Genomic DNA, 21,371 nt, shown 5'->3' with positions numbered 1-21,371 from the left:
GATACCTGCGACTATGCGTGTCATTAGGAATTTACGAGAATTTTTAAAAAATGTTAAATCATTTTTATTAGAGCTGTCACACGACGAGATCAAAACTTTGCTGAACCCTGTCACTTAGTGAACTGAAACCAAAGTTGTTATTTTTAATGCTTTATTATTTTCATTATTTAACTCATTGAACTTATGGATTATCTTTACCTTCACCCCACACATATCGTACATGTTCATGATTCTTAATTTGTGACGGCATTCAACACTAAAATTGCATACTATTTTACTGAATGCCTTAACTTTCTTTGATTTATTAATATTTTTTTAAGTTAAGTTCCTATTGTATACATATATGTAAAAAACTTATTGAAAGAATGAATAAATCTAATCTAATCTAATCTAATTACGAATTTCTCATGCACAGAATTTACAGTTACAAAATATGCGTTGGCGCAACAAATGGCATAAATTGAAAACAAATCTAGTTAGCGGTCGTAAGATTTTCAGCTGGTATAAGTAAAATTTACAAAATTGATATTATTTCAGCACCAATAACAGCCATCCCAGTACTCATATTTTGTTTAGTTCATCAAAAATTTATTTCATTAAAAAACTCAAAATAAGTAAAATTTTTAAAACGCTTATATATCCTTTGTTCAAGCAAATTCATTTTAAATTATTTTTTAAAACGTTTAAAGAAATGCTTGTTGGGATGTATGTATTTTCAAACATGTATATTTGAATTTTTTTCATTTCAAAAATATGAATTCTTCGCCTTGTTTTGTTCTTTTTTTTTTTTGTACTATTTATATAAATAATGTAGTTTGTATGGCTGCAGCCCATGCTTAAATAATAAAGACATCAAGCCATGTATTGTATTTGTTGGCGTTTTCATTGTTTAATCGACTAAACTGAGATTTTATAACAATTAGTATGCAAAAGTTGGATAAAGGGGATTGTGACCCATTGGTACCCCTTTAATACTTTTTTTACACACGCTACTACAATTCACTAACCCTAACAAAGCCCGCGCATGCCCAGAATATACGTTTGCACAGTTTCAGTAAATAATGATTGACAGAAAATTTGCACATTAGGAAGATAGGAAGGTAAAAAAAGTATTATATATATGATTTGCACCAAAAAAGAAATATACCGTTGGAATCAGCATACAAATCTCTATAAAGTCCAATTTCTTTTTTATATTTTTTTTTTTTTTTTTGACAAATGTATGTGTTCTGCACCTGTTCCATATATTGAAACAAATTCCTTGTTCGCCCGGAATGCTTATTTGTGCACTAATAGATTTCAGCAATTATTTAGATCCTCAAATTGTTCAATAAACAAAAAATTAACTCAATACAAATTGTAAATAAACAACTGTCAAAAATAAAGGGATCGTATTTTTCCGATATCACGTTGACATCAATAAATTGCCTTAGTAAATACCAATTATGCATTGACGTGATATTGATGTTAATGCGACGTGATGTCGACGACGATGCGAAGTGATGGTTGACGCTGACAACCGTAATAGGGGTGAATATATAATACTCTTAAAACTAACAATAATGAAATTTGCATGTTTCTGTGTAAACGCTCTTGTTCTACTAATTCTTCCGAGTCGTTCATTGTGTTTAAGTATTAAGTTTAAGTGTTTTTTGCCTCTTGTTTTGTGATATTTGTTTGTATGTACTACTGTGATTACTAATATTGAAATGTTACGCACTTATGCCTTTTCTGTTTTTATATTAATGTATTGCTTTTTGTTATTAAAATACACAGATCGCCCTTGAAAAAGCTAGAGAGACTAGCGAAACGTCGGGTTGGAATGGTGAAATAAGTTTGTTTTTATTTGCACCAAACGCTAATGGTCAAAAGAGCCTAAGTAAGCATTAGTAAATGTTATAAATAAATTGACCGGAAAATCACAAAATTAAGTATTTGTCATTAGCCCAAAACGGGTTGCCGTCATGCAGAAAAGTGAGCATGTTGCCACAGATATTATCGAAACCATTGTGAATGATGACTAAAGCCGTGGTTACTCACAAACGTACGTAGAAAAAACGTGTCAGCTGACACGACCTATCTTATGAGTGTGCAATGTAAACGAAAACTCACCGACGTGCAACGCCCGTACGTACGTAGCCCGGAACGTAGAAATCAAAACAATTTTGATTTTTTCCGTATGAACGTGTCAGCTGATCGCTCTCTCACTAGACAGAGTTGCCTAGTAAACTTTTGTGCGTTAATTTTTGACCGTGTGCAGTTTTATGCAAAAACACCTAATTAAAGTTTGACAAATTATGAAAATAATTCGAAATAATTATGTAAAGGTGCAGATTATAAATATGTAATCTATTTATATTTATTTAATATTAATTCCAGCCTTTTACAACATCAAAAATTAAATTGGAAAAAGTTGATGTTTCCATAAGCATGCATGCAAAATGGTCAATGGCAACAGTGCTTATCTGTAACAATACACACACAAATATGTTATGTACATGTACACAGACGCACACAATGATTCCTACGGGCTTGAGAGTTCTGTCAAACGTGCTTCGTACGACAAACGGCCGTACGTACGGCACACGTCGGTGGGTAATTGCCGCATAAGTGTGATATCTGTCAACTGCCTGACAGGATGTTCAATATGGCTACTTTTTAGCGTTTTGACAGCGTTTTTAATATGGCGGCGCCTATCTTCAGAGGGTGATAGAAAGAGAAACAGAATGAGACAGCGACAGTCAATTACAAATCAGGGTGTCAATTCCGTAACTGTGAAAAACTGACAGATGTACACTCATTGAAAACTCATTTGCACACACTATTTACACTTTAAATTTTCATGCGATTCTGTATATTATTGTGTACATTGTTTTGCTGAATGAGCGCTGAATGTAAAAGTTTATGTCAGTGAGAAAATATTCATCAAACGCCATGAAAACAAAAAAGTCATTCTGCAACAGCGCGTATGAGTTTTGAATGTCAGAATAGTGTACACTGGCTGCCATGAAAACTCACGAAGTTTTTATCAGTGAGTTTTTTTGTTCACAGTTTTGCTTTACAGAATCAGAATTTCAAAGTTTACACAATTTCTTGTGTACACTTTAAAACTCACAGTTAGCGAATAGGGCCCCAGGTGATCCAATCACTTTGGAATTTTGACATCTATGCAGAAGATCACACTTAGTTATCATTCACAAAGATCGATCCAATCTGGAATCGAAATAGTCCACACCAAAAAGTATGGGTATCGAATGTAAAAATTATCGTATCGGAATTCCTATCACTAGTCAGTAATTTAAAAGAATCTTGTGGAGTATTCTAGTATTAACATATACATCAATAGAAACAAGTGAATAAAAAAAAGTGAATAAGCTACATAAAATGTCGGACAAAAAACCATATAAATCAGATCTGAAGGGCCTATTGAGATTCTTAATGGATCACACTAAAAAAGAAGATGCTCCTGACTCAATGTACCAAGAAATGGATGCGGAGAAAAGAAAGTTTCTCGAATCAGCCTTAAACTGTATGACTACCGATGTAATTACCGAGTTTGAAAAGGCGATTTCTGTTTTAGAAGACCCGACCTCAGAAGTTACTGCCAAAGTCAATGCTTTGAACATTATCAGGGAAAATATTGACGATATCGACTTTGCGAATAGCTTTATTAAAGCAGGTGGTTCGGTGTATTTAATAGAAATCCTAAGCGACTCAGATTGTGAATTGAAATGCTTAGCGGCATATATAGTTGCAGAAATGTCACAAAATAATCCATTTTGTCAGAAGTACTTTGTCGATTCTAAAACGATTCCAAAGTTAGTAAATTTTTTACACGAGCAAGAAGATGTGGCGTGTAGTGGTTTACATGCAATATCATCACTGTTACAAAACTTTGAACCAGGCGTTGTCGAATTTTTAAACGTAAATGGAATACGGGGTCTTTTAACTTGCCTATGTACAAATACTAACTCCAGATTGTTTGTAAGGGCTTGTTTTTTAATGGGAAAATTAGCAGAGAACGCAATAATAAGAGATGAACTTGCGGAAAAATCGGTAGTTGCTAAGCTGATAGAATGTTTACCTGAGAATTCTGTTAACTACAACATCGGCCTGGAGGCCAACTTATCTGCCCTTCGAGAACTTTCTAAGAGCAATAAGTGGGTTATTGACAAAGATCAAGAGAAAAAGTTGAAGTCACTGTTAACCAATATTGTGGAATATAAAACTGAGCCGGAGTTTCAGGAAATCTGTGAATACTCAAAAGCAATTGTTCAACAATTGGACTCGGAACTATAACAACATAAGCTACTGCAACTTTCATTAAATGGATCCTGTCTAATCTGGCTAACGTCAATATATACACACCTTTTTCACCTAAGTTACCAATGGAAACTTGATTGTTCTTGAATGGATATCGTATTTTTTCACTTTTAAGTTAATTAAAAAAACTTGGTTGTTATTTTACAATTAGAATGTTAGCTTACAACTGCTAAAACCCGACCAAAAATATCGGGAGAGGTGTCAAAAGACGCGTTTTGAACCCGCGAAACCGAGAGCGGAAATTCTAAATTTTATTTCTGTCAAAATTTATCTCCAAAAAACCGAAAATAGGCCACGAACCGCTCCGAAACCGGGGGTGGGATCTGAAGTATATTCGCGCAGAACACCTTTCTAAATTGGTGGTCTTCGGCCGCGCTTATAAAAAATTACCCTGGATGGGTCCAACACCGGTTTGGAGACCAAAACTATATCCGCACAAAGCACTTTTACCCACAGTTTTTCTTGTGGGTACCACAAAATCATCAAAACACAACCACATGAAAATTTTAAATTTTGTTTGCAAATATCTCCGAAAAGAAATAAAATTTTGAATTTCCGCTTCCGGATTCGTGGTCCTGGGATCAAAACGCGTCTTTTGACACCTCCTGATATTTTTGGACGAGTTTTAGCAGTTGTGAGCTAAACAATTACCACATTCATATTGAAAATAGTTATATAGAATGTTTATGTTTCTCTATATTTACTAATTCATTAATTCAAATAAAACTTAAACTAAAACTCAGAAGAACAAAGTCGTGTCTTCCAAGGAAAAATCCAGAATTATAATGATGCGTTGAAATTCAAAGTATATCTAGACATTGGCTGTAGTTGCTGTTGTTGTTGTTGTTGTTGTAGCAGTGCTTCGCCCTTCACCACAGCCGCGACCGATCGCAAATTGTTATCAATATCCTCTAACGTGAGTCCAAGGAAACTTGCTGTTCCAACAGGGTAGGACCATAATGAAAGGGGTGTTAGAGGCGTTGGTTCCAAATTACAATTAAAGAGATCGTTGGTGTCATGTGGGGACACATTGCAAGCGGGGCATACATTTTGTATGTCGGGGTTGATTCTGGATAGGTAAGAGTTCAACCTGTTACAGTATCCAGAACGAAGTTGAGCAAGAGTGACACGCGTTTCCCTGGGGAGTATGCGCGTATAAATTTTACAATGAGTATGCGTTCCCCTTCCACAAATTTTGGGTACTTTTCTTTGAGTACTGGATTCACCGGGCAATTCCCGGCATAAAAGTCCGACGCCTGTTTGTGGAGTTCACCAAGGACCTGCTTGTGTTTTTTTGCTTCATACGGCTGATGATGCCGTATTTCCTCAGAATGCTTACGGAGATGACTTCTTAAGCCCCTAGGCGGTGTTGGCTTATCAATCAGATGTCTGGTTTCTGGGTATTCAACACGAACTGTTTGGTTAGCATCTCATTTCTCTCCCTGATGGGGAGTATTTTCGCCTCATTATGTAGTTGGTGTTCTGGGGACATAAGAAGACAGCCCGTGGCGATTCTGAGAGCAGTATTTTGGCAGGCCTGTAGCTTCTTCCAGTGGGTAGTTTTTAGCCTTGGTGACCATATAGGGGACGCGTAGCATGCAATCGGCTGCCCAATTGCTTTGTATGTGGTAATGAGCGTTTCTTTGTTGTTGTTGTAGCGATAAGGTTGCTCCCCGAAGGCTTTGGGGAGTGTTATCGATGTGATGGTCCTTTGCCGGATACAAATCCGGTACGCTCCGGTACCATAGCACCATTAAGGTGCTAGCCCGACCATCTCGGGAACGATTTATGTGGCCACATTAAACCTTCAGGCCATTCCCTCCCTCCCTACCCCCAAGTTCCATGAAGAGCTTGGGGTCGCCAGAGCCTCGTCTGTTAGTGAAACAGGATTCGCCGCGGATAGGTGAGGTTGACAATTGGGTTTGGAGAAGCTATATATTGCGATGGCAACATGAAAGGTTGCGCTACACAGCCCCTTGAATCTGGTATTTTAGTCGCCTCTTACGACAGGCATACCTACCGCGGGTATATTCTGATCCCCTAACCCGCTGGGGGAGCGTTTCTTTGTCTTTTCCCCAAGTACTGCCAGCAAGGGATTTGAAGATTTTATTACAGCTCTGGATTTTCGGTACAATTGCGGCTGCATGCTCACCAAAATGTAGATCCTGATCAAACGTCACACCCAAGATTTTGGTGTGTAGGACAGTCGGTAGTGTAGTGCCATCGACGTGGATGTTCAAAATGGTCGACATTTGGGGCGTCCATGTTGTAAATAAGGTCGCGGAAGATTCAGTCCGTGATAATGCCAGGTTTCGCGAGGCGAAAAAACTGGAGAGATCAGGGAGGTAGCCGTTTATTCTGTTGCAGAGCTCATCGATCTGTGGGCCTGGGCCTGTGGCCATTATTGTGCAGTCATCGGCGTATGAAACGATAGTGACTCCTTCTGGTGGTGAAGGTAGCTTAGATATGTAGAAATTAAACAAAAGTGGGCATAGGCACCCCTTGTTTAATTCTTCTTGGTTTTGATGTTTCATTTCTAAATTGCACCGATGCCTGCCGACCACCCAGATAATTTGCGGTCCACCTTTTAAGACATGGGGAAGGGTAGACCCTTCCAGGTATTGCAGTAACTGTTGTAGTTGCTAAAACTCAGCTGTTCTATGATGTTGCCACTTATTGCTGCAGGTTCGATTTGGGTAGTCACTACACCACCCCCTTTCCAGAAAATTCGCCGATCCTTGGGAAAAAATTCCGCAGGTTAACCATGCTGTGACGGTTCTATTGTATTGGTCGAACGGTCTCGAAATGCCGGCGTAGTTCTCGTAAAAAATTATGTTGGTTGTTTGAAAATAATTCCTTGGTTTACGTTTGCGCATGTATTGTCGATTCCTTGCTTTGTTTTTGAAAATCCACCAACACGTCGTAGTGTCTTAGGAAATCCGCACCTATTATAGGATGCACAACGTCGGCGATTAAGTAACATCACTTAAATGGCCGTCGTAGGCCGAGCTAATGTTATCTGTCGTTTGCCGAATGTATTAATTGTAGTATTGTTTGCAGCAACTAGTTTCATTGCGTACTCTCATCGTGACGTTTGGGTACCACCGAAACTTCGGCGCCCGTGTCGATGAGGAATTTCATTGAAAACGTTCTGTCTCGAATGTATTAATTATAATGTTGTTTGCAGCAACCAGTTTCATTGCGCTTGGTTGCGTACTCTCATCGTAACGTTTGGGTACCATTGAAACTTCGGCGCCCGTGTCGATGAGGAATTTCGTTGAAGACGTTCTGGTTCAAATGTAAAGGCGGCTTGAGTTTATATCCTCCTCCGACATAGCCGCTTTGTACGGAGGGCTGACTAGTTTTCCGAAAGCTTTGGTGAAGAAGCGCATGGTGGCCGACACCGTGTTGCGTTCTTGCCGAAAATATAATGATACTAACAGATATCGCGGTTTGTATCCCGTGTGTCCTCACTGCGTGAGCTGGTCGGTCGTGCTTGTTGCCGAGGCGCTCCGATCCGTTGCTGTTTATACGTTACCTCCCGCTTCTCTAAACGATCTAGCCTATCCACCAACTCTGACATGGCTGATGTTACATCGTCACTTAGTTTGCAATGAGTGGCGAGGAAATGATGTCGCTGGCATGTGCCAGTACAGCTGAATCGATTTCGGCAACGACCTTAAAATATTTGGTTGTACTATTCTGTTGTCGTCGGAGTCACCACTTATAGAATATTTATTTTACTATATTTAGTTCATTAATTCAAATAAAACTTAAACTAAAACTCAGAAGAACAAAGTCGTGCCTTCTCGGCAAAAATCCAGAATTATAATGATGCGTTGAAATTCAAAGTAAATCTAGACGTTGGCTGTAGTTGCTAAAACTCAGCTTTTCTATGATGTTGCCACATATTGCTGCAGGGTCGATTTGGGTAGTCACTACAGTTACAATAAAACGATTCCAAAGTGGGTAAATTTTTTACACGAGCAAGAAGATGTGGCATGTAGTGATTTACATGCAATATTATAACTGTTACAAAACTTTGAACCAGGCGTTGTCGAATTTTTAAACGTAAATGGAATACGAGCTCTTTTAACTTGCCTATGTACAAATACGTAAAAATCGGTAGTTGCTAACCTGATAGAATGTTTACCTGAGACTTCTGTTAACTACAACATCGGCCTGGAGGCCAACTTATCTGCCCTTCGAGAACTTTCTAAGAGCAATAAGTGGGTTATTGACAAAGATCAAGAGAGAAAGTTGAAGTCACTGTTAACCAATATTGTGGAATATAAAACTGAGCTGGAATTTCAGGAAATCTGTGAATACTCAAAAGCAATTGTTCAACAATTGGACTCGGAACTATAACAACATAAGCTACTGCAATTTTCATTAAATGGATCCTAGCTAATCTGGCTAACGCCAATATATATACACCTTTTTCACCTAAGTTACCAACAGAAGCTTGATTGTTCTTGAATGGATATCGTATTTTTTTCACTTTTAAGTTGATTAAAAAAAACTTGTGTTATTTATTCTACAATTAGACTGTTCGAACATTCAAAATAGTAAGTTTCATATTCAGCATAGTTACAATTCTTTGTTCATTAATCTATCTGCAAGCTTGGGACCACAAAGCTATGGACACAGATAGGGACCTCAAAACACAGAATATTTTAACCTAGGGATGTTAAAATTTAATTAAAGTTACGCAGATGTCGGTACTAAAATCAAAGCATTAACATCTGTATTAATTTTACCAATTTGAAACCATGAGTAATACAACATGTAATTTTCAAATTTACGAATTAGGCTTTTGGCCGTAATAAATAAATAATCTAATCTAATCTAACTGATTATTGAAAGCACAAGCTTTTGGTAAAATAAGGATATTACTTTAAAACTTTTTAAAACATTTCTGAATTGTGCGCCTAAAAAAATAGCCTGGGTGCGCTCTGGAAACTGGTTCCAACATGATTGACTGGACAAGAATCTAATACGTTTCGGCACTAGAATCTTCAGATACCAGCCCAACCACCGGGCAAAGCATATCTTTCCATGCTTCGAAAACCGATTCCTGTTCCGAATTGAAATGCCAAAGTAAATTACTGGACATCATTATAGACTTTGGCCAAAATGACGCAACTTAGCAGCGCGATATCCACATTGGGAGCATGCTGACTTTGAATGTCCACAGCGACGGCACAAGGTGTGCGTCTTATTATGGCGTTTACCAAAACTTGATGGACCGTTCGTCATCTTGGATGGCGAACAGCCGTAGAAGAAGAACGAATCTATTTATCCAAGTATTGTTTTTTTGTTTGGCATTTGAAACTTGTACCCAATTTTCCAAGTTACGCTGAATACATCAGCATATATGCACCACAAGGAACTAAAAAAATCCATGCCTTGTACAATATGTGATCAAGAAAAGAGATCTTAACTTGTTCCTTTTTTTTGATTAAAATATCTCTTAACAAATGTCTCCCCAATAATTAATGGTACAACTAAACTAGCTTCCGCATAAACTTTTACCGGTGTGGATTCCTTACGTATCTTCCCCCAAGATATAGCCTCATCTGGTCGAGCTCCGCTGTCGCTGCCATCAAATTCCGAAGCAGTGTTGATAAAAACCGAGAAGTCTGCGCCATTCCTCATGAGATTAGCATTACAAACATGATGTTTAATGACTCCACCTCCAATTATAATCATTCCGGAGTTTTTCGCTTTTACTGCCATTGTATTTAACCGCCTCAGATCAGACAAAATATCAACCACTAACCCTGGATGTCGAAACGAGTGAAAATACATCATATCACCTAAGCTGCCATCGGTTAACGCAGGACAAAAAATTGGAATTTTATGCTTTGATGCCCAGTGATAGATTGATTTGGGATTGTCAATTCTCTCGCCCAAACGGTGGATAATACGAGACGGAGACCAAACGGTTCCTTTTGAGTTTTGCTCTTCGACCATTTCGTCAAGCAATGGCATAACCCAATCTTCAAATTTGCAGTAATTATCATTAGGTACAAGTAAATTACCAATACGATTTATACCGCGATCGCGCAAATTACGTCCACTTAATTCGAATGAACCCACGTAAGTGGGCGCAAGGCATTTTATAAAATCCTCCTCAACACCGCCAGCAGTAGTCACAACACAATCCACCATTTGATGCTCAACCAGAAATCTTAACGTTTCTCGCAAGCCGGATGATACCAAATTAGAAGTATAGCCAAGGAAGATTGTACAACTATATTTTCGCTTAACAAATTCGTCTTTTTCATATACATCCTCTTCGGATAATTCGATAGGCCGCTGCCTGCAATCAAGCTGAAAAATATTGCATATTTGCATTATCAAATATTAGAAACCAAAAAAATGTACCATTTTATTTATCTCCTGTATTGCTAACCCGAGATTAGTGGCTTGGAAGCCGGTATTAGTATAACTTTCTAGCAATTTATTATAATTAACACCATCATTCCAGTCATATCCCTCTACGATAGGGGTACCTTCCTCAATATTATCACTTCGTTTTAATACCGCCTCTTTTGCGATGTCAGGTTCTAACGGCATGATTATACGATATCGTAATTCTCCACTTTCAACAAAAAATATAGCTAAGTTTTTTTGTTTAATTTGGTTGCTGTCCTTCCAACATGTGTCAAACACCTCTGATCATTGTTTACCATATAGTTTGGCAGCTTAAGTAGAGGTTATGTTGCGAATAGAGTGGAAGGCAGTGGACTAGGCAGTCGAATGTCATATAATGAAGGAATGGTGTGCGGAGTTTTTTCAAAGTTAAAAAAAAAAAAATGATAAAAGGGTTTGGATTTTATATAAGGTGCCACGATTTTCAAACTTTTGCTGATTTGTAGGGGTAGAGGGGGTCCTAAAAATCACAAAATTATCATCCGCAACTCTAGGAAACTCTTAGTTTATGAAATATAAGCTTTTCAATTTCCAAATTTAGTAAAATTTCAACTTAGGTCCTGCACTTAAAATTCGGGTCGCACATGTCGATAGCAGTATCAAAAGACGCGCATATGCGTCAAGATTCAGAATCCGAAAGCAGAAACTACATTTTTTATCTCGTTTAAAAGTTATTCGCGGAAAACCCGTCGGTACTATTGCCGCTTTTTTCGTTGTTGCAATTAAACAAATGACGGTGGTGAATAATGTTTCCAGCTCCGCAACAATATCATTTTATCTTGGTAGAACATTAATAAATGCAAACAAACATACATTATTAATGAATTTTGTTTTTGTAAAACACTTTTAATAATTGTAGTCTAATATTATTTGGGGTGCTGCGCAGAATGGTGTACTACGCATAAGGACATCACCACACACACGGACTTGGCATGGCGTAGCCCAGGGTTATTTTTTATAAGCGCGGCCGAAGGCCGCCTATGCAGAAATGGGTTCTACGCAGAATCGTTGGAATCAGCATACAAATCTCTATAAAGTCCAATTTTTTATTTTTTTTTTTTGACAAATGTATGTATTCTGCACTTGTTCCAATTAAATACATTAATTTCAAATTATTCAGAGAATTACAAAACAAAATACATTGATAGTGTATGTTTGTTTGCATTTATGTCGACGTGTCACCACCTTATAATCTTCTACTAAGTTAAAAAGATATTGTTGCGGAGCTGGCAACACTATTCAGCACCTTCATTTGTTTTCGTTTGTTTAATTGCAACAACGAAAAAAGCGACAATAGTATCTACGGGATTTCCGCGAATAACTTTTAAACGAGATAAAAAATGTAGTTTCTGCTTTCGGATTCTGAATCTTGACGCAAATACGTGTCTTTTGATATCACTATCGACATGTGCGACCCCAATTTTAAGTGCAGGACTTAAGTTGAAATTTTACTAAATTTGGAAATTAAAAGGCTTATATTTCATAAACTAAGAGATTCCTAGAGTTGCGAATGATAATTTTGTGGTTTTTAGGACTCCCTCCACTCCTCGAAAAAAGGAAAAGTTGGAAAATCGTGGCACCTTATTCTAAATATTCCCCTTTTTTTTTTTAAATCGTTCGATTCTTTAGCCCGTCGTAGATTTATCACTATCTACTTTACGGATGCTTAAGGGCGAATTAATGGTGACTTATAACCATAAAGCAATAACCAAATAAATCAGCTGATCGAACCTACCTTATGGAAAGGAATGTAATCGATTAAAGCTGGAGACATTGGTGCTTTATCGGTAACCGTATCGGTAACCTTTTTACAGCTGATTCGACCAACCTTATGAGAATCAATGCAATCGATTATTGGTGCCGCTAAGGTCGTAACCGTATCGTAGCCAACCAATTGGGTTTTGGTTTACCGTCGTAACGATAAACAGCTGATTACGTTAGGGATACGGATACAGCGATACGACATACGGCACCAATGACTCCAGCTTAATGGTGTCATACCTTAACGCTAACGCCATAGCCAATCAATTGGTTTTTGGTTCCTAGCCAAATCCATAACCTAAAAATATTTGAGTTGGTGAATTTTATAACTTTTTGTAGATTTTCTTTATTGTTTTGGATACGTTATGACTAAGAGACTTATTTTTTGTCAAATATGTTTGTAATTTTTTGCGTTTTCTTCATTTTTATGAAATTTTCACGATTTTTAGGTTAAGGCACCATTAATCGATCACATTGAGATAGTTATGGATATGGGCATGGTTACGACTATGGCGTTAGGGTTAAGGAAGTTTAATTTGGCTTTTAAGGAAATACACATTCTGTAATTTTTGTTTTTATAAATTTATCTTTATGGTGCTGGTGGCTTCGAGAGAAAGGAGAAGAAATTTCTTCGCACTTCTGGTAAGCAATGTATTGAACATGTTGTAAAGATAGCAAATTATAAACGTACTATAAACATATGGTAGCTCTAACAAAATCTAAATATTGTCTTAGGCAAGGTGTACGCGTACAAGATATTTCATATAGCTACAATTTCTCTACGCCTCAAGATCTGCACACGAAGCTACTTTCGAGCGTCGCTACAAAAAGCAAATAATTATTGAAAAATATAAAATATTAAATTTCTTCAGCTATATCCGTCCCCAAAACCAAAGGAAAATAGGTATTAAACGTTGTTTGCATCCCCGTGCATTTGTAAATTATGAAAAGCAATTTTAAACCACCGCGGACTAGAGAAAAGGGTGATTTCTAGTTTCCAACACCTTTTAGCCTTTTAAACGCTTCAACAAGCTTCAACAACCACCAGTTCCCGTGCTGATCGGAATCTCATGCATTCCGACACCCCAAACGCTAGAAATCCTATTATTATTAAAATGTATTAATAATTTGTAATAATCTAAGTTTTAGACTTAAAACGCCGTAATAATAAATAAATAATAATAATAACAATGTCTAACCAAGCTGTTGTGGTGTTTAATACTCTTTGTCGCTTTGGTAATATACCTTTCACGAACTTTTATTAACTAAAGTAACATTTTTTAACTAATTACACAAATTTGCAAATGTAAACAAATATCTTGCTCTTCCTTTTTTTGAAGCGTACGTACGCCCAGCGACCAGCATTGCTGTACGCTTACCTACGCGAAAATTTCATGCTTTGTCGCTTCCATTCAGCTGACGCCTCGTATAGAGTGTTCGGCATCAAAGCGTACAAATTTCGCCTGCAGCGTCTATGACGCGTAGCCTCGTGTGCACCTTGCCTTACATTCAAAGATAATAAGTATCGATAACCACAGCCAACTTGACAAGTGATGAGGATGAGAAAGAGGAAGAGTCACTTCCGGTTGAACATTTAACAGAGTAACATGTCCTTCATTTAAGAAAGGAATAATATCCCTCATAATCCAAAACAAAAATTGACGAATGCATTACAAGAAGCCGGGGTGGAATTTCCCCCATCAGCCACGACGCAACAGTTGCGCGACTTATTGCAGAGCGTAGTGGGAGTTGGGGCAAATTTAATAGCCTCTGCCCCTGGAAACGCTACAGATTCTGACGAAACTAGCGATGCCTTTGATATTGATGCCACTAATGCTGCCGATGCCGCAAATATAGCAGATGCTAATACTGCCATTGCCGATCCTAGTATTACTAACGCCACTCTTACTGCCGATGCCGAGAATATAGTAGACGCTAATGCTGCCGATGCCGCCAATATAGCAGATGCTAATACTTCCATTGCCGATTCTAGTATTACCAACGCCACTCTTACTGCCGATGAAGTCAGTATCAATAATACCCCCGAAAATGCCGCTACAGCAGCTACAGCCACTACCATCAACAGCCATACCAAGCATTAGCGACCTAGACGAAGAGGTCGTAGCATTAAAGAAGAGGCTTGAAATTTTGACAGTAGTTAAGAGAATCGAAGATCTTGAAGATCGGGTTCCCATCAAGAATAAGCGACGTCTAGACTTTGGACTATGGGGAACTCAGTTCCGAACATTCAGCTCTTGATGACGGCACGCACCCTTGACGAATTGAAGACATTGGTAAGTCGCTACCAACAAAAGTTTACTGCGATAAACGTCACTGGAATTACTCCCAAGCAGCCCATCCCAGCAAACTTAAAACAACAATCAACAATATACACTGGACAACGAACAACGAAACCGAAGGTAGATTCGACGCCATGTTTTAATTGCTCGCGACATGGGCACATAAAGCCCAACTGCCCGTATCCATTACGCCCAGATGGGACATGCTTCCGCTGTTGGCACATGGGCCATGACCATCGTTCTTGCCCGAATCCGGCTAAAGTTTTGAAACCACGGGATGACGTGGCTTTTGTTGCAGACGAAGCAGACCTAGAGGGAGACGCAATTAGCGCATTTAATTTTGTAAGTATAACATTTAAATTGGCTAAGGAAACAAGATGTGATAAAGTACTTTCTTTACTTGACACCGGCAGTCCGGTTAGCTTTATAAAGGCGTCACTTGTTCCAAAAGAGTTGGTAGGAGAGTATTCCGATGGAGTAATATCCAATTACAAAGGCATTGGAGGAAATAACTTAATTATAAAAAAAAGGTGAAATGTAAAATACGGTTTTTAAATAAATTAAACGAAATTTAATTAAATATTATACCAAATGTGAGTATGAACATACAAGTTATTTTGAGACGTGACTTTCTGTATATTTTCAATATTAAATTCAAAACTAGCGTAAGGAAATATACCAAGGAAAAATTATTAGAAATAAGATATATTTATGAACCTAGTAAGTCTATGATAGCTCAACCCGCAATTAGTTCCGATGTACACCCTGCCGTTGTACCCATACATCCTGTCGATGAACTCCACCAAAGTAAACAAAATTCCTATAAACCTCAGGATCCAACTGACTCCACTGCTTTTGAAGTGCCCGATATTTTCAGCGTCAACATTTCTCACGATGCTAAAGACGTTGATATAGACACCAATCTGCCCAAATGTCAGCGGGACGAGTTAATACGAATCATTGACGATATTTACCTTAACAATAACTTAATACCTGAGCCACTGAACTATGAAATGAAGATACATTTGACTAGTGATTTTCCCTTTCATTGAGCCCCCCGTAGGCTCTCTTACGCCGAGCAAAGCCAGGTGCAATCTATCGTAGAAGAATTGCGCCACGATGGGTTAATAAGACCCAGTGACTCGCCGTACGCTTCGGCTATTGTACTAGTCAAAAAGAAGAACGGCAAAATACGATTGTACGTGGACTATCGTGCATTAAATAAAGTAACCGTGAGGGATAACTACGCATTACCCCTGATAGACGACTGCATCGACTACTTGGAGAACAAGAAGTTCTTCTCGCTACTCGATCTGAAGAGCGGATTCCACCAGGTGCAGATGACCCCTGAGTCGATCAAGCTCACCGCACTCGTGATTCCAAATGGCCAATACGAGTATCTAAAAATGCCTTTTGGCCTGAAAAATTCTCCCGCAGTATTCCAACGTTTCATAAATAGCATTTTTCGAGATATGATTGACGATAAAAAGATCATCATCTACATGGACGACATTCTTCTTGCAACTGAAAAATTCGAAGAGCACAAAGATTTATTGAAATCTGTACTAGAACGACTCGCTCTACGGAATTTGAAACTCAATGAAGAGAAATGCAAATTCGGATACGATGAAATTGACTACTTAGGGTATACTGTGACTCGTACGGGAATACTACCAAATGGCTCTCATATAAGAAGCATATAGAATGTCCCGATACCTACTAATGCAAAACAACTGCAATCATGTATTGGCTTATTTTCATACTTCCGTCGCTTTGTGTCGTCCTTCTCTCAGATCGCCAAACCATTGCAAAACCTGCTTAGAAGAAATTCAAACTTTGACTTTGATGAAAAATGCATCGATGCCTTTCACGAGCTTAAGTCTAGGTTAGTAAAAAGCCCAGTCCTGGCTATATATCATCCAGAACGGGAAACGGAACTTTATTGTGATGCTAGTAGCATAGGTTTTGGCTCTGTCTTGCTGCAAAGTCAAGATGACAAGAAGTTTCACCCTATTTCATACTTTTTCAAGACTGCTTCTAGCGCCAAATCAAAGTACCATAACTTCGAGCTGAAAACCTTAGCTATAATATACGCACTAAGAAGATTTAGGCCATACTTGGAGGGCATACCCTTCACAATAGTTACCGACTGCAATTCACTGACAATGACTCTGGAGAAAAAACAACTAAACCCACGAATCGCTAGATGGGGTCTTGAGCTTAAAATTATAATTACAAGATAAAGCATAGACGGGGAGCTTCCATTAGCCATGTTGACGCGCTTAGCAGACGACAAATTGCCTATGCTATAAATGCAGACGATGTTGAGTTCCAACTACAGATTGCCCAAGAGCGCGACAAAGTAATTGAATCAATAAGAAGTCGCCCAGAAATTGAAGATTTGAAAGACTACGATTTAGTGGACGGACTTATATATAAGAAAATTCATATGGCGAGAGAACACTGTACGTACCTTACGAAATGGAGAGTAACGTTATACAACTGATACATGAGAAGTTGAGTCACCTGTCAGTTGAGAAAACCCTCAATAAACAATGCCTATATTACTGGTTTCCGAACATGGGAACGAAAACAGAAAAATTCACCAGAAACTGCCTAAAATGCATCATGTATGCTACACCTCCGCAAGCTAGGGAAAGAATTTTACATACCATCCCTAAAACTCCACTACCATTCGACACTGGTCTATGTGGACCATTTCGGACCACTACATTCGATTAGATCAAAACGAAAACATATTTGAGTAGTAGTTGACGCCTTTACGAAATTCGTCAAAATTTACCCAACCAACTCCACCAGTACTCGAGGAGTTATAGCCGCCCTTGAGAAATACTTCAGCTATTACAGTCGACAGAGACGGATCATAAGTGACAGAGAGACCTGTTTCACGTCTATGGAGTTCGGTGCTTTCTTGACGAGGCAAAACATAGGTCATGTGAAGGTCGCTGTTGCTTATCCGCAAGCCAACGGGCAAGTGGAAAGAGTAAACAGAATATTAAAATCCATGTTAGGGAAGTTAACAAACGAAATAAACCACGATGACTGGGTTAAAAGACTACTTGAATATGCTATAAACAACTCAACCCATAGCACCTGCCGGGATACACCCAGTCGCCTTTTGTTCGGTGTTGAGCAGAGAGGAGTCGTCGTAGACGAATTCACTGGATTCTTTCAGAACAAAATCTGTCCAGATGATGGATGTGTTTTAGAAAAGATACGCAAAAACGCATCGAATTCCATCCAAGCTAAGCAGGAATATGATAACAAACGCTTCGGCAATGGCCATTCCGGTACTAAGACATACAGTATAGGTGACTACGTTGTCATGAGAAATGTCGACACAACAGTCGGGAGTAATAAGAAACTTATACACCAATATAATGGCCCCTATGTGGTCCATAAAATATTAGGAAACGATAGATATGTCATTAGAGACATAAATAATTGCCAGCTAACCCAACTACCTTACGACGGGGTGATTGAAGCTCACCGGATAAGGCGATGGCGGCAAGTACCCGGAGGCTGTACTGACGAACCAGTGCATGATCCCCTGCGGATTGACTAGTTTCTTTAAATCTTCTTTGATCGAGGTTGATCCGTTGTCAGGATTGGTCGAGTTGTAAAGATAGCAAATTGTAAACGTACTATAAACATATCGTAGCTCTAACAAAAGCTAAATATTGTATTACATTCATAGATAATAAGTATCGATAACCACAGCCAACTTGACAAATGATGAGGATGAGCAATAAAAGAAAAGAGGAAGAGTCACTTCCGGTTGAACATTTAACAGAGCAACACGTCTTTCATTTAAGAAAGGAATAATATCCCTCATAATCCACGTTTAATACTCATAAATTTGGAAATTTTATAATGTGTTTATCTATTTTGTGGTATGACATTGTGTTTAGTAGGATATTAATACCACAGTTTTAGATTCTAGTAAGCCAATTGAAAGTGACTGAAGGGGAATTCAATCGGGGAATATTTTGAATAAGGTGCCACGATTTTCCAACATTTTTTTTTTTTCGAGGGGTGGCGGGGGTCCTAAAATCACAAAATTATCATCCGAAACTCTAGCAAACTCTTAGTTTATGAAATATAAGCTTTTTAATTTCCAAATTTAGTAAAATTTCAACTTAAGGCCTGCACTTAAAATTCGGGTCGCACATGTCGATAACGGTATCAAAAGACGCGTATTTGCGTCAAGATTCAGAATCCGAAAGCAGAAACTATGGGGCATATTCATGTACAAGTTAAAATATGCGCTAAAAAAGTTAAAGCATATTTCAATAAAAAGTACATTTTATCTTTATCATAGTCGCAAAAAAGCCGGATTCATCGGTTAGAGCCATCGCTAAAGTTAGAGAGGCGAAATGCTGTCACTAAAGCTATTACTAAAATCTCAAATGAAATGAAATTTCAATTTACGTGTGTATTCGGTAATTTAAGCTGGATTTTTGATTCAAGAAGGGTGAAAATGTCTTACTTTGAGGAAATCGAAAAAGATTTTGAAATTATTAACGATTCGCGATTAATGAGAAAGCCAAAAATATATAAAGAATGATTTGATCCATTTCTTTTAGGGTGCAAGGTTTCTTTAAATACTAAAAAACATAATTCGTTTTGCGAGCAAAGCTCATTATTTAATACAATTTGGCGATGGTTACTAGGGCATGTTTCTGAATTTCACTTCTTCATCGGATGGCGAGCTTCGAACCCAAGTACCTGCATTTGAAAAACAAGCTGATGACGAAGTGAAATTCAGAATCAAGTCCTCGTCACCATCTCTCTAATATGAATAACAAACGTAATTCAATCTAAATATTTCAAATATACTACATGTTAACACCGTTCTATCATTTGGTGCTAACCACTTCTTATTGTATTTGTATCTTGATTTGTGTATAAAATGAATAATAAAACTAATTACTACAAAATACTTAAATAAAATCATTCTTCCAAGCAGATATGAGTATATATATATATAAAGCAGCGAACAGAAAAATAGCAGTGCAATTTTTATTAAATTTCGTAAATTTTCTATAGCATCTATGTGACAGTTTATTAGTTCCCGCAAGAAGTCTTTCTCGCGGTTACTCCAGTTTCGTTCTCTTTTACTGTTCTATAGTAATAAATACAAATTTTAATTAATTAACGAGGTTAAAATACATTTTTTATTAACAAATTGCTTACTTTTTGCATTTTAGCAATCAGGCGCAAGAAATGAATAACAACAAGCAAACGTCCAGACGAGTGATTTTAGAACATTGCGTAATAGTTTTTTTTATGTAATAGAATTTTGCCTAAAGTAGGCTCTCGTTACAGCATGCCAGTAAACTGACTATGATATACTTAGAAATGAAATGTACTCTATCTTTTTAGTGCCGCACCAAGTGAAACATACTCTAACTCAGGACTATGAATACGCCCCTATATTTTTTATCTCGTTTAGAAGTTATTCGCGGAAAACACGTCGGTACTATTGTCGCTTTTTTCGTTGTTGCAATTAAACAAACGAAAACCTATGAAGGTTGTGAAGGGTTGGATTTTATATAAGGTGCCCCGATTCTCAAACTTTTGTTGATTTTTAGGGGTAGAGGGGGTCCTAAAAATCACCAAAATGGAATCCGCAGCTCTAGAAAACTCTTAGTTTATGAAATATAAGCTTTTTAATTTCCAAATTTAGTAAAATTTCAACTTAAGGCCTGCACTTAAAATTCGTGTCGCACATGTCGATAGCGGTATCAAAAGACGCGTATTTGCGTCTTATCAGGGCCACAAATAGTTTACATATTATATATTTACTTTTGGATTATATAATCTATATGATGACAAGAAAAAGAAAGCTGGAGTATAACCGATACTGGAGCTAAAAACGGAAATATTCCAAACCGAACTTTTTCCATAGCAGGTACCGATACCAGATCCAGCCTAAAACCGAAATTGTTACAAAAGCCTCCTGGCTAGAGCCAGAAGAAAAACCCGGAACCATAATTGAAGTCAGTATTACAACGAACTAGTATCCAAAAATTAAACCGAAAGCAAAATCGGTTCCGAAGTGAGGGGGCAAAAGCAAAATTGGATCAAAACAACCGTGCAATTGCGCTGAACCCGAAAATGAAGTTTTGTTTTATGGTATAGCGACTCAGTTTCAAATTTTCAACACACTCGTGCGTTTTTAATTAAAAAAAGATTACATCTCAAGACATGGAGTATATATCCTTCAAACAAATCTGCACCTCAAATGCCGACACGACGAGTTTCCAACGTTAAACGTTATTATGTATATATGTATCTTCGATATTTATTAGGTTACTAATTTAAGTAATTTTTACTTTATAAAATACATGAAATTTTAAAATAAATCAGCGCTTATTCTTGAACATACTATTAACTCAGGATTTTATATACAATCTCATCGTAAACTTTCAAAATCTCTTGAAGACAGTGACGTTAGCACTCATACATACATGTATTGAAAATAAGGTCCACTAAAAAACATTTAACAATAGCGATAGCATTTCC

At 37.7% G+C, this 21,371-nt stretch overlaps 2 protein-coding genes and 1 long non-coding RNA gene across 3 annotated transcripts; 1 reads left to right on the top strand and 2 right to left on the bottom strand.

Annotated features, from left to right (window-relative positions):
• The first annotated feature begins 3,277 nt into the window (after positions 1-3,277).
• Positions 3,278-5,075, top strand: LOC137233515 (uncharacterized). The gene has a single exon (XM_067756587.1). It carries the CDS (start codon positions 3,385-3,387, stop codon positions 4,297-4,299), a length of 915 nt encoding a protein of 304 aa, XP_067612688.1. The 5' UTR covers positions 3,278-3,384; the 3' UTR covers positions 4,300-5,075.
• Positions 5,076-9,732: 4,657 nt separating this feature from the next.
• On the bottom strand, positions 9,733-11,024 carry Dhps (Deoxyhypusine synthase). The gene is made up of 2 exons (XM_067756586.1): positions 10,714-11,024; positions 9,733-10,659 (listed from the first exon to the last, which is right to left on the bottom strand). Exons 1-2 carry the CDS (start codon positions 10,903-10,905, stop codon positions 9,763-9,765), a joined length of 1,089 nt encoding a protein of 362 aa, XP_067612687.1. The 5' UTR covers positions 10,906-11,024; the 3' UTR covers positions 9,733-9,762.
• Positions 11,025-19,814: 8,790 nt separating this feature from the next.
• On the bottom strand, positions 19,815-21,276 carry LOC137252607 (uncharacterized). The gene is made up of 3 exons (XR_010953623.1): positions 21,235-21,276; positions 20,040-20,262; positions 19,815-19,968 (listed from the first exon to the last, which is right to left on the bottom strand). It is a non-coding gene; the product is annotated as an uncharacterized lncRNA (long non-coding RNA).
• Positions 21,277-21,371: the final 95 nt, after the last annotated feature.

This window comes from Eurosta solidaginis, chromosome 5 (assembly GCF_040869045.1).
Source record: "Eurosta solidaginis isolate ZX-2024a chromosome 5, ASM4086904v1, whole genome shotgun sequence".
NCBI lineage: Eukaryota > Metazoa > Arthropoda > Insecta > Diptera > Tephritidae > Eurosta > Eurosta solidaginis.
Note: the sequence above shows the minus strand (reverse complement) of the source record. Positions and strands in the feature narration are given on the sequence as shown.

What these genes read in the sequence shown, in the direction of transcription:
- LOC137233515 (XM_067756587.1), top strand. Translation starts at nt 3,385, where the DNA reads ATGTCGGACAAAAAACCATATAAATCAGATCTGAAGGGCCTATTGAGA.
- Dhps (XM_067756586.1), bottom strand. Translation starts at nt 10,905, where the DNA reads ATGCCGTTAGAACCTGACATCGCAAAAGAGGCGGTATTAAAACGAAGT. An exon ending in TACAGGAGATAAATAAAATG is followed by an intron (nt 10,660 to 10,713) that starts GTACATTTTTTT and finishes AATATTTTTCAG; the next exon opens with CTTGATTGCAGGCAGCGGCC.